This window comes from Scardinius erythrophthalmus (assembly GCF_964197995.2).
Source record: "Scardinius erythrophthalmus genome assembly, chromosome: 7".
NCBI lineage: Eukaryota > Metazoa > Chordata > Actinopteri > Cypriniformes > Leuciscidae > Scardinius > Scardinius erythrophthalmus.
The window spans coordinates 22,746,131-22,759,861 of NC_138227.1; the positions used below are offsets into that span (position 1 = coordinate 22,746,131).

Here is a 13,731-nt window from a genome sequence, read left to right on the forward strand (position 1 = left end):
TCACCAGCATTACAGTTTCATTTTAGAAAAACTATCGCTATATCATTAACACACGGAAACTCAAAAGGTCTTCACCACAACCTGTCAAAATACAAGTTTGGTTTAACTTGATATATTAGGGTTGTACAGTAGAATTTAGATATCTCAATTTAATAATAATACTAATAATAATAAATTATTATCAAAAATTTATTTAAGGAATAATCACTTTTTCTTCTGTTGTAATTTCAATAGTATAAAGCTCAGTTGTGCCACATGTTGTTTGACAAGAAAAAGTTTAATTTCATATAAAAGATAAATTAAATTAATGTTTTATGTCTTCATTTGATTACTAAAAAATTCGCAACACAGAATTTGTGGAAAACAAAACATTTCATAGAAATGGTTGTTTTTATTAATATTCAAGCATCACAGACAATGCCAGAAAGCGACCAAGGCAGCTCTGGCATAATGTCAATAAAACTTCTACAAATGACTTAGTTTCTTTACAGTTATTGAGGTAAACATGCCTAAATTAACGAAAAAAGGTACCGGTAACTGAAATCTGAACGGTACCCAACCCTATTTCCATCCACCTATTTTTATGCCCATTTTGGGATTTCGCATAAAAAATATGCTGGATGGAAACACCAAGATGCACAAATTATAAAATTGCGCATTAAAAAACATGCACAGAGTTGATCATTCTGAAATGCCTGAGACAAAGTCTGTCATCAAAATGATTTGGTATAATGAACCGTCTCCCAGAACTGTCTTGCACGATTGTGCTCCCAAAAACCTGGCATGATGTGGCATTTGAACGCAAGAAAACATGATGGCGTTTACTGCGTTTCGCCTGCATGCTCTAAAGCACAAGTCATTTATGATATAGGAAAAATAGAGCCACAGTGGCTTCTCCAATTGCAGCAACTTCCATTTTTATTTTAGATATTTTGCGCCAGTTGTGTTCTCTTGAACACCTGGGACGGAAATGCTGCTTTATCCGAAAATGTTTTATGTGATCTTCCAATTTTGTGCATAAGTTAAATTCACAACTTTAAATGGAAACATAGCTACAGAAAACTGACATTTTCAGCTTAATAATTTTTAGATTTGTACTGTTAAAATAAATGTTGATTAGCTGAATATGGTGTGATAGTAATAATATTAAATCTTGGGTTAGTGATTGTCTCTTATTTGCTATAATTGCCTTGAAACATGCTGAATGCTATAACATTCAGTAACTGAACTTACCTTAAAATGCTGGTTGTTACGAGGATTGACACGATAACATGACACAAAGCAGTCGATCATCAAATCCACATCGGCGCTCTGGCAGCCCGCACCCCTCGAAAACGGTTTAGTGGGGTTAAAAAGAAGACCCTGAGAGAAAAGAGAGCAAAGTTCCACACAACAAGCAAAACAGAAACGAACATTTAATTTCCTTCAGACTTCAATTGCTCTGTACTTCACTGAGAAAGTGGTCCTTCTTACTTTAAGATCCATGACGATGGACTGAACTAGGAGAAAGATTACGGAATTGTCCTCCCAGTTGATGTAGGTGCAGGCTTTACAAAGTTTAACACATGCAACGGCCGCACTCTCAGTCAACTGTCTGCTGCCGCTGTGTTGTCCCAGAGCCTTCCGTAGACTTTCAACAAACGACTTCTGTTGAAGACAACAAAACAGCTAGATTTGTCTGCAAAGCATTTGTATACACAGAATATTTGTCTGTCATTGCTTACATTGCTCAACTGCTACATAAAAGACTTTGGGAACAAAAGGAGTAGACTCAAATGATAAAACACTGAGTAGGAATAGCAGTCTGTGTAATTCACTGTGTGAACTCTGACCTTGTTAGCTTTCTCCTCCCCCCCTACTTCTTTGGTGATGCTCTGAGTGATCTCTGGACAGAGGATGAGGAGGATGATCTGTAACGGCCACACAGCAGCCTTTCTCTTTGCGCTCTCTGCAAAACTGTCTACCAGGTCGAACAGTCTTTCTGCACAGTCTGCATACACAGAAACGGACAGTTTAACTTCTGTCACAACAAAACATGGATTTCATCAAGCAAACTAGTAAAGAAGTCAGTTAGGATATGAATTATTGTGCCACTCACCGGCCATGTCAGTCTGGGGTCTCTGATAAAGCATAGTGAACTCATCAGGATAGTGTTCAACCCAGTTCCAGAAGGCCTGATACAAACATATCAGATATATTTACTATTATTACCTTACATATGAAGAGAATTATCCAATTAAATTAAATATATATGTATATATCGGTGTTTTAATCTATTGTACTGTTTACAAAAGCACATACCTTTTCCAAACTGCTGATTACTGCAAGCTGGGCTGGCTTTTTCAAAGATTTGAATTTAAGTACTGTTTCTAAAAGGAATATACAGAAAGTTATCAAGCAATACAAGACTATATATTCATTTAAATCACTGCATTTGTGGTTTAATACTTGCACTGTGCCATATTGTGATTCTAATTTTAACTGCGCAGCCCTAAATTACCCATAAAATTAGTCATCCATAATACATTTTCAGAATACTGAGGCAGAACAAAATATAGCACGCTTTACCTTGTAGCAGTCTCTTTAACTTGGAGCAGTCTACATTGATGTACTGGATAAGCTCAATGTCATGGACATCCACTGTGTCCTCTGTACAAACTGTGAGCTCCTGCAACCTATGTGAAGACATTGGTACATTAACTTTAATAAATAATGATGACTTTAAATGGTTAATTAGTAGCTAACTATGCAAAACCCAGCCCAACATTCATACAAATCACAAAGACTTATATTGGGCTTATAATAGGCTTACAAAAAGCAAGTTTTGTTAGTCCTTATGCAGGTATTTTTGGGGCTGATTCACACATTGAAAGCGGTCCTAGAACAAAGCCCTGTGGATCCCCCAGTGTGTTAGAGAGGTACCTGGTGGAGATACGACTGAAGACAGCATTGAAGTTGTTGCAGCTGAGAGAGAAGAGCACGGCAGAGGCGGAGCTGCGCAGCTGAGCGGCGTGCTGCTGGCCCTCACGGTACGAGTGCAGGAAGTGACAGATTTCAGGCAGCAACTGTTTTACCAACATGGCCTCATCCAGCCTCAGGCAGTCCTTGGGTTGCTGATGATGCACACAAACACACAGTATACCGTTTTATTCATTTTCTCTTTTTTACTGTGTGCATCTACTGTGTTTTAAATGTTAATTCTTATTGTGTACATTACTTTACTGCTGTGGTGTCTGCTGTTTTTGTAAAACACAAACAAGCATAAAAATAAGGGTTGTCCATAGGTGGCTAAAATTTGTCAAAATGATAAGAATGACTTATAAAAGTAGTAAGCAAGCTGAAAACCGGACTAAAACTACAGCGAGTTGAAAGCACTTCAGGATCAGCAGCAAGCAGGAAAGGGGGAAGAGAACAGAAATGAAATCCAATAACAAAGCACCCAACTAACACATTAGTGGATCAATGCACTGCACGGATTCTGGGTCAAGCTGAACACCCTAAATGTGTGACAATAACGGCAGAGGGAAAGTTCTGTACTTTCGGGGCAAAAAATCATGACTGCCAAAACAAGTTAATGAAAAAAATTCATAGTTGTCTTGAAGGTTCTTCAATTTTAGTAAAAGAATTGAATCCTGAACAGCAGTAAACTGTATTTTTTTCTAAGTATACATCCCCATCTCAATGACAAAAGGAAATGACAAAAAGAATTTTGTAAAAACAAAACCAAACGCACAGGACATAGAACAGCTGTGTAGCATCTGGTTAAGCGAAAATTCATAATCTATACAGGAAAGTCCAGACGATCTCAAGACAAGGAAACACCTGCAAATGTAATAATGTCCCGACAGGGCCGGGTTCAGAGCTCTCTGTCTGGGAGTAAAAGATTTAATGGTTTTACCAGAACTCCCAAAGTTTCTAAGAGTAAAAGTTCATGAACAATCAAAAAACATTTCTGGACTTGATAAATAAAAGTATTTTAAAAATTCTTACTGAGCCCAAACAACTGTTCTAGTGTATCTAGCTTTGATTATACCATGGCATGGTTGAAAACTTTATTCTGGCTAGCTGACAGTTGAGATTCCAAGATGTTGATTCATTTTCTATAACCATGCGGCAATGAAGCAGTTCCTGTTTCACCACATTCAGTTTATTTCGTAGAGCTATACAGAGATAGTAAAAGAAAAAGACAGATATTGGTCAAGAAAAAACGATAAAAAAGACCATATATATATATATATATATTTTTTTTTTTTTTTTTTTTGCCGAAAATTTATTTCAATATCAGTAAAAATCTATTACAAAATCTATGGAAGTCTTTAAGTTGATACAGGTCAGGGCATGGACAAGCAATAATAGAACAATTTTGATTGTAAAGCAATTTTGCCGTAGCATTCAAATATAAAGTTGAAACCAAAGAGTGGGACAATGCTGTTAAAAGGCAGGACATAGGATAGACAAAACAAGCGAAAGGTCGGACAAAGTTGACTCTGGAATAGGACGAGCTACTCACCCCTGCCAGACACTTCTCCAGTGTGTCCAGGATAATCAGCTGGGAGAGGTAGAGGTTTTTTTCGGCAGCTTCGCCGAAGATCCGCTATGAATGAGAAACATAGAGAAATGTGATAAAAGCTCTGTTCCAAAATCTAGAGAGCTACCTCTCTTGAATAGAGAAAATATGCACCTAACCTTTTCACAGGCATTTTGTTTTAATAGTTAGACCAGTGTTACTCATTGCGCGGCTCGCGAGCCACATGCGGCTCGCCAAGCTTTAATTTGCGGCTCGCATGGCGGTAAATATAATACGTTGATATGATAATGCATTCACTAGAGATATTTCATAAAACCATTAATAACAAGTAGGGCTTTAACATAATCCTTTAAAAACTAAAAGTATCAGCTCTATTACAAATAATTTCGATCGGATTGAAAGGGGTGGTTTATCGAGAGAACGTGAAAAAACTTGATCGACTAAAAAACGAAACTGAAAGGACGAGGTATGATGCGCTGAACGAGCTGTTCTCCTGATGAATAAAGTGTCAAATAAATGAGTGTCCTGTCATTCTATAATTCTCCTTTCACTCAGCATCTGTGAAGTGAAGCAGGACAACGGCTCACCAGTCCTTGTTTCAGATTATCATACAGACGACTTTGGGCATTTTTACTGCGTGATAAATACAAACAACACGGCACAACGGTTCATATGTTCATATTCCGATTTGAATCTTTTTACTTATAAACACGCACATCAACCCGATCATGTATCACATCACGATGTTTAGCGTTCATGTAAACTACAATACATTCAGATTCATCAATCGGAATGTATTCAGTCCGACTGAAACAAAAGTTGTGCATGTAAATATCCAGTCTCTGCAGAGATGCTATATGGCGGTCTTTCCAGCTCTTAACGCTGCCTGTGCTCTTGGTTGGTTAGATAGGCCTACAAGATGGGCTAATGTAGGAAAAAAAATAACAAGGTCATTCTGGGATGAATATTTTCTGGAAATCCCTTTTTTTTTTCATTAAAGGAAATCATCTTGTCTCAGTTACAAATCTGACTGATAAATCATAAATAATGTTGTTGTTTTTTTTTCACTCTATTTTATTTATTGCATTGCATATTGTATTGTTCAGGGGTGACAAATTGATAGGCAGACATGGTATTTATGACTGGAAGTATCTTTTTATACTTTGCGGTAAAATGGCTCTCCTACTGACTTTGTCCTATCAGTGCGGCTCGCATGAAAAATATAGTGAAGACCACTGAGTTAGACAGATATCGTGATGTAGCATTATGGGATTGTCTAGCAATATATTGATTATTGCAGAATTGCTGTAACGTGATATTATCGGTATCGTGAGCCATGTATCATGTATAGGGTTGCCACCCGGCCGGGTAAAATACGGAATCGTCCCGTATTTAAAGGCAAAATGATACAGGACATGTATTGATGATTTTACATAGACCCACACATAGTTGAATAAACAAATAAGGATTTAGCAGTGTGGATAATACTAATAGTAATTATAATGAAATCAATTTCACAAGTAGTAGTAGAGAAGCTCATATTCGCGTGATTGCATGTTAGCGTCTTTGTTTCCATAGTGACGAGTCTAGAGAACATGCGACTTAAAGCAGCATGCCGTGACAGACAAATCCGTGCTTTTAAAGGTATAGGCCTATTGTTTTTTTGTTTTTTTTTTACTTTGGATAATCTCTTAATATAATATTCCATACATTGTCAGAGCTTGGTAGACAGGTAACTATTATATTTGTAAATGTTATTAGACAGATTAATTAATAGATTATAATTAATGTTATTTATTAATTTATTATTATTAATAATAATCATATATATGCATAATAAATGATGATCCCATTTGTCATGCACAATTTATGGCAATTAAAAAAAAAAGTTTAAAAAGTGCTACATTATTTAAATAAAAATGAGACAAATAATTACATAATAATCTAGTCAATTTAAGTAGTAAATAAATTTTTAAAATATCCCACCCATGCAGAATTGTCAAAAATATGATTACTGGTTCAGTAATCCCTAACATATACTGAAGAGTTTTTTTTTTAAATAAATAAATAAAATAATCAAATGTAAAATAATAATATAAAATGTGTTCTGTTGCAAGCTCACATACTTGATCTCATGTTTTCTCGTGGTTTATTGTTGAGCTGTCAAGTTGTCATGTTGAAATAATCAGTTCCATGCCATTGACACATTTTTATTTATTTCATTTTATTATTTATTTATTTATTTATTTAGCTTGTGTATGGGTGTCCCCTATTTTGCCTCACTGAAGGTGGAAAGCCTAATCGTGTATCGTATTGTATTGTGAGGTACCCTGTGATTCCCACCCCTAGTGGACTTACCATGTTGTTCACATTTTTGAGGATGTTGGTCAGGCCATTGATGACGAGGGCAAATTTGTACTTGGAGATGTTGATCAAACATTCTTTGTTGTGCTCTGTGCTCACTTTGGTGTGGGTGCTTTGCTGTCCTGTTTTAATAGGGAGCTGTGAACGAGAGACAGACAGAAAAAGAAAAAGAAAGTGATTAAAACCAACAAACTTTCAAAAGCATCCAAAAAATGCTATCGTAGCCTTGACTAACGGTCAACTGCTTATAGGTTTTTCAATTTGTGATGCTGATATCTAGACCAGAGGGCAGGGCAGCAGAAAATGCTGATTTATACATTACCACAGAAATTGGGGTTGACAAGATTTTTTTAAATGCTCACAAAGACTGCACTGATGTGCTCAAAAATCTATTAAAACTAATATTACAATTCAAAATAATTACAAATTTGAAAAAGTAATTTATTTATTCATTACTTTAGTGTCACATGATCTTTCAGAAATCATTATAATACGCTGATTTGCTGCTCAAGAAACATTTATTATTATTATCAGTGCTGTTAATACTTTTGTGGAAACTGTAATACATTTTTTCAGGACACTTTGATGAATAAAAAGTTCAAAAACATTTATTTGAAATATAATTTTTTTTTACATGATAAAGGTTTTAGTCACTTTTGATCAATTTAATGTGTCCTTGCCGAATAAAAGCATTGATTTCTTATTTAAAAAAATCAGATTTTTCAAAATCTAATAATACAAATGACAATTAAAGTCACTGAAAAAAATCAATCAAAAGCACAAATATAACCATTGTATTTACAGTTTTATGAAAGGAAGCTAAGATGATAGAGGACCCATGGGTCTGGTTAACAGGTGTGAATGTTGGGTTCCTGTGGCTCATGCTTTGAAAGGCTCTGTTACGGCTTTATTGAGAGCACTGGGTGGAGAACAGCTTGTAACATGTGGGACGCACAGACTGCAGAACGAGAGGTCGCACAGTCTTAAATTTGACACACCCACCCCTGAGAGAACATCCAAGCCCTTAAAGCACCAACCCACCCATCCTGAGTCTAAAGTCTCAAACTTTAGGTGTTAAAACAAAGCGCCTCCAGCTCTCCAGACTTCCGTCCTGTGCCGCACACCTGCGGGCCAGCACATCTGCTCTTGTTCTCTCCAACACACACAAGCAGTTAAAGTCTGTGCAGTGGGAGTGTTGAAAGCACACATGGTCTGGCCGTCTTAATGAAGCGTATGTGGAGTGAGGGGGCGGGGGCCTCTCCCCCCTCTAAGCGTTCCCTGATGAGGAATGGTCTTCACTGTTTCCGAGTACTAAGGCTCTTCTCTGGATCAAAAGAACTTTGACTGCGCTAGAATTTATACAGCTTGCGAACAACTCACAAACGCCAACTAACTGCTCTGATATATTGATCTGTGGCGTTTTCTTGGCAAAACAAGTTTGAACCAGGTTTGCAACATGTCCCAGCCCTGTCCTGCCCTCTTCTCACCATCGTTTCAAATCTTTCCTCTACTTTGTATCCAATGATGAGATGAAAAGGAAAGAAAATGTTCCCATAAAAATCCATTAAAACATCTGCACACAATTTTTGCGTAGAAAAAAAGTATTCTCAACGTTTCATAAAATAAAGGTTGAACCACTGTAGTCACATGGACAATTCTAACCATGTCTTCACAACCTTTCTGGGCCTTGAAAGTGGCAGAAAGCTCTCGGATTTAATCAAAAATATCTTCATTTGTGTTCTGAAGATGAACGAAGGTCCTACGGGTTTGGAACGTTATGAGGGTGAGTAATTAATGACAGATTTTTTTTGAGTGAACTAACCCTTTAAGCAACACTACAACTCTTTTCAACATTGATAATAATGAGAAATGTTTCGTGAGCATCCAATTAGCATATTAGAATTATATCTGAAGGATCATGTGACACTGAAGACTGGAGTAATGATGCTGAAAAACTTTTTATCTAAATCATATTTCATAATATTACTGTTTTACTGTTTTTTGTTTTTTTTTTTTTTGATAAAATACATGAAGGCTGGGTGAGCATTTAAGACGTTTTCCAAAAATTGTCTTTCTGACCCCAAACAGCAGTCAAGTAAATTCATCACCAACAAAACCACAGCAAATACAGTGAATATTCTATATAATCACACAATAAAGCCCAGGAGCACACCACCAACAGTGCCAACTTAACAAGTACACATTTAGCAGACTAGGAAGTAATAGGCTAGTCTGTTTTCTAAAGCAGCTCACTTAGCATCGCCTACAAATGTGTCAAAGTAGTCCAAGCAAGATTAAACCTTTTTCGAATCTGATATTTCAACAAATCGTAGCTGTTAATCTGCTTTAGGTAAGCAGGCTTATATTTGTGGTGCAAGGCAGCAAGGAACTATTGGTTGCACTGTTTTATTTAGTGGCATGTCAGCATTCAAAGCTATTTTCATGGCAAAAATTCAATTACAAAAATACAAATATCATATAAATATAATAAAAACCAAACAAACAAAAACAGCAAGTCATATTAGGCTATACAAGTTTTTTTTAATTAACATTTGATAAAAAAATCCAAAACCTTTTCAGGCATAATCTTCCTAAATAAGTACTTAAGTGAGGTAACTTCATAAAAGAGCATTCTACGTTGCACTGTTTAAGTGGTGTGACAATTGCAATGGCCAGCGTGACAGGCGGCATGTCAGAAAAACTCTGAGAAACCCTGAGGATCCCTCCTTCTTTCCGGCCCACTACTGTGTGGCCCTAAGAGAAAAGCGCGTGGCTGGAAATGAAAGTCTCAAGACTGGAGAAGAACCCAGCGCACACACTGTCTGTACACGCATAAAATACACGCACTCTTCACAGCACGCATAGCCCAGCCCTATTGACATCCATTTTAATGCAGGATGCCGATGGACAGTGAGCACTTTGTTTCCCAGGAATGGTTTAAAATTCCAGAAAAGTCAGGGACCAATCGCTTCCCTTATGTGCACTTTGGCAGAGCAGGACGTGCTCATGTGTGCTATGGAGAGTGGACGGTCACGGTATATGAACAGAAAACACAAAGACAATTAAAAATATGATCAGATAAATCGACTTTGATTATTTAAGATTACAGTTTAATGAAACTTTCATGGGCCACTATTCAACAAAAATATGACTTTTCACCCCTGTCACATCAGTTGGAAGGGTCTTCTTGGTTAGGCTAATCTTTTCAAAACTGCAGGAAAATATGCACCTATGTTTTACCATTTAGTCTTTTTCCTGGATATTGCCACAATATGACCAAATCTACTCGAATGTTAAAAGGATAGTTCACCCAAATGTAAAAATATTCTCATCATTTCTCACCCCATGTCGTTCCAAACCTGTTTGACTAAATTTCTTCTGTGAAACACAAACAAAAGAACACATTCTTAAGAACGTTGGAATCCTAACAACATTGGACCTCATCGACATTCATTCATTATTTCATTCAAGTCATACAGGTTTGGAGCAACATGAAGGTTAGGTGAGTACAAGATGACAACTTTATAGTCCCTTTAAAGTCCCTGTGAAATTTTATTCGGATTTTAGTATGAATATCTTAGCCTTACTGTTATCTATAAGCTAGTGTGCTCAAAACAATGACAAAATTCGCATTTAGAAGATAGAAGCATTCACAGCTTACAGTCTCTCACTTCTGCCAATATGGATCAATGATTTTGATGACATCGCTCTGGAGCTTCTCATCAGATTTTCTGTCCAATCAAATGCTCTCTAGAATCTAAAGCATCCCGCCCCCTATGCTATAAATAGACGCTGAAGCTGTGGCTAAAATCGGTCAATTGCTCACACTTTTACTATTTTCTACATGGTGAATGGCACATAGAAAATTCCACATTTCTATACAGGGGATCGGGAATTATTTAGAAAGAGTAAATATGCTTTCCATTGAGGAGAAAGAAGTCTGGTTTGACGTTAGTGTCACGCCGGTCCAGAGACATGATAGCAGAGTGGATCTTAAGCCTTGTTTATACTTTCGCCTGGCTCCGCAGCGTGAGTCTCCGCGAGGCACCTCCCCAAACGGACGAGGCGTTTATAATCGACGCGCTCGCCGTTGTACTATTCTGTGAAACGACAGGGGGCGACTCAAGTAATTGTCCTCTTAACCGTCAGGAATCAACGGTGAGAAGAATAAAGGTCCACACGTGACAATGTTTATTTTAGTACATCACCAATACCACACTACAAAAAGAATTGTGGAAAATCCAGTAAACCCTGATATTATTACTTGTGACATTAGAACAAAATATGTGGATATAAAAACATGTATGTAGGCTATACAAACTAAATTAACGATCTCTTAAATATTTTCTAATTTCACTAAACATTTCATTAAGTTTTGTGGACATTTTATAAAACATGGACCTTTACTTTTATTAAAATGGCTTATGTTTGCTATAGGCTCATTTTGTAAATGTAAGCAACTAATTTAAGACGCACAAACTGGGTGCCAGGTCAGTGAGACGTCCTCGGCCAGATTCGGCTCGAAGTCGTGCATCTTCAGATGCGGAGCCGCACGCGCTGTTACAAAAAAAGCTGTGCACACCACCCAACGCAAGACGCGACGAGACCTAGCTTTATGCGCAAGTCAGCGCATACCAAAAAAAACGTATCGGATCCATTTGAATTCTGCACAGAATGCTGTATTTTAAAGTGATATGGGTGAAATTAGCAGGAGAGACAGTTAGAGGAAAGGAGGAAACTGCGGCTTTACTGAACTCAATAGCATCTGGGCGAGCGGTGATATAAATGAAACTCTATTGGCTGTTTAAAAAAAGGGGAGGAGCTGTTTGATATGTCCCATCCTGTCTGCCTGTTTCAGTGGAAATTACGCCAACACATTGAATAATGCTGCGCGTTTCAAGGCACTTTAGTGGACCTTTACATATTTTATGACAAAAACAAATGAACAGAAACTACCCAACAACATCACATCAAAATTTTCTCTTAAATTAAATTATCATCCAAGAGAAAAAAATATATCCAAACAAGTGTCATCTTGATTCAGGTAAAAGCTTTTCAAAATCTCTCAAACCGGCATCTATGTAGAACACAATGCCTCATCAACCTCTCATTCCTGACTCAGAGCTTTCCCCAGAGAGAGGACAGATTAGTTTTCCATGACCATGCAATGGCATCTGTGAGGTCATTGTTTCAAGGTGCTCTTTGCATTCATACAGCTGCTGACAAGGCAATAACCACCACTGAGAACTTGCCTATTGCAAGCAAGAAAAAGCCACACATCACTGATGATCAGCTTAAACAATCGATCCTTGTGTTATACGGTAGTTTCCATTCAGGAATCCTGCGACTTATAATCTGCTTGTAATTGCAATTGTGTTGAGCAGCTGTCATTCAAATCATGAGAACATACAGATGAGCGCATTACGCTTCCACCAAACAAGTGCCTTAAGCTCTCTAATTTAAAATGAGCTACACCGGCTTAGCGATAAAACAGGCTAAACTCCTTTTTACACTTTCATTAAACTGTTATGAGCCCCTAATCTGCAGCATGAGAAGCCAAACCCTGTGAAAAGCCTCTAAACTTGAGAATAACAAGAACACCCTTGGAAAAAAAAAAAACACTTTAGTGTACTTTCAAAAAGAGTACTTATTATGGAAATAATATACTTTAAATGATACTTACATGCAAAGTGAATGCAATGTTTTTGGACAATAAAATGCATTTTATTTGCATTTAATTAAAAACATGTTATTGACATTTGATTAGAAACTTATATAGTCTTTGAAATACAAACAAGAATTTTTGATAAACTAAAATTTAACGTTATATCTATTGAAACTTGTATGTCATGACTCATGCATTTAAATACACTTGTATTACACATTTGTAATGACGCCGTTACAATTTAGTCTATTTAAAATATATTTACTTTAAATGTATAATTGAATAACACTACAATTGAGTACTTTACATGTATTTTAGTATGTTGGTCAACACATCAAACTAAGTGTACTTTTAAAGCATAACAAAAGATTATTAAACTTTTTTTTATACTTTATTATACTTTATTTTACATGATTAGATGTGAACTCTAAGTGTGTTAAGAAGTGAATTTGAAGTATACACTACAAGTGAACATTTAATACTACAACTAAGCACACTTTTTCAGGAACAAAACAACAGCTATGAGCAAAGTCAGAGGAATGCATGCACATCAAAACACTAAAAGAAGCTTAAAATGCCCAGGTATTTAGTATAGACGTTTAATAAAGGCGTTTTTAGTATGTTTCCGTTCTCTTAATTGTCTCAATAGTAGAAAAAAATATTTTCTCTAGAAGACTGATCTGACTGGAGCCTTCAACCTATGCCAGTAGTGTGCATCATTATAAAGCCTTTATTTTTCAAAACTGCTGTTCATTTCATTAGTTGTCAAACTTGTTTTATTAGTAACACCTTTAAGGTTCTATATAGCAGGATCCACAGACAGACAATCATATTAAATCCATGATATATTACTTATGCTCAAGTTCCTGTCAAAAACCCTGTGCTGTCATTGCCACTTCAAGGTGATAAAACGCGTTATTTTGCATTCAACACCGTTTTAAAGTTTCTGACAACTTTCATAAACAAAGCATTGTTAAATGACATGATTATTTTGTTCAAGTTTGATTTAAACGTCTGTGTGAACAGGACTGTGGGTTCCTGTAAGGCTGTTCTATGCAATCTCATCTCTCTGTATGTCAACAAGCACGGAGGGAGTCTGATTCCTTTTGTTTATATTTAGCCAGTGCGCGCGAGCGACTCAGCTGAACATTCATCAAATCAATCACGACCCTAC

General features: G+C 36.7%; 1 protein-coding gene across 4 annotated transcripts in view; it reads right to left on the reverse strand.

The window, feature by feature from the left end:
• nf1a (neurofibromin 1a) overlaps positions 1 to 13,731 on the reverse strand; it is an 84,908-nt gene that overhangs the window by 70,662 nt on the left and 515 nt on the right. For all 4 annotated transcript variants that reach the window (XM_081370962.1, XM_081370964.1, XM_081370961.1 and 1 more), the window contains exons 2-10: positions 6,887 to 7,030; positions 4,511 to 4,594; positions 2,923 to 3,113; positions 2,569 to 2,675; positions 2,302 to 2,369; positions 2,099 to 2,174; positions 1,833 to 1,990; positions 1,474 to 1,647; positions 1,234 to 1,362 (exon numbers count right to left, since the gene is read on the reverse strand). In XM_081370962.1, the coding sequence (XP_081227088.1) occupies positions 1,234 to 1,362; positions 1,474 to 1,647; positions 1,833 to 1,990; positions 2,099 to 2,174; positions 2,302 to 2,369; positions 2,569 to 2,675; positions 2,923 to 3,113; positions 4,511 to 4,594; positions 6,887 to 7,030 (1,131 nt within the window). The remainder of the gene's footprint in view (positions 1 to 1,233; positions 1,363 to 1,473; positions 1,648 to 1,832; positions 1,991 to 2,098; positions 2,175 to 2,301; positions 2,370 to 2,568; positions 2,676 to 2,922; positions 3,114 to 4,510; positions 4,595 to 6,886; positions 7,031 to 13,731) is intronic.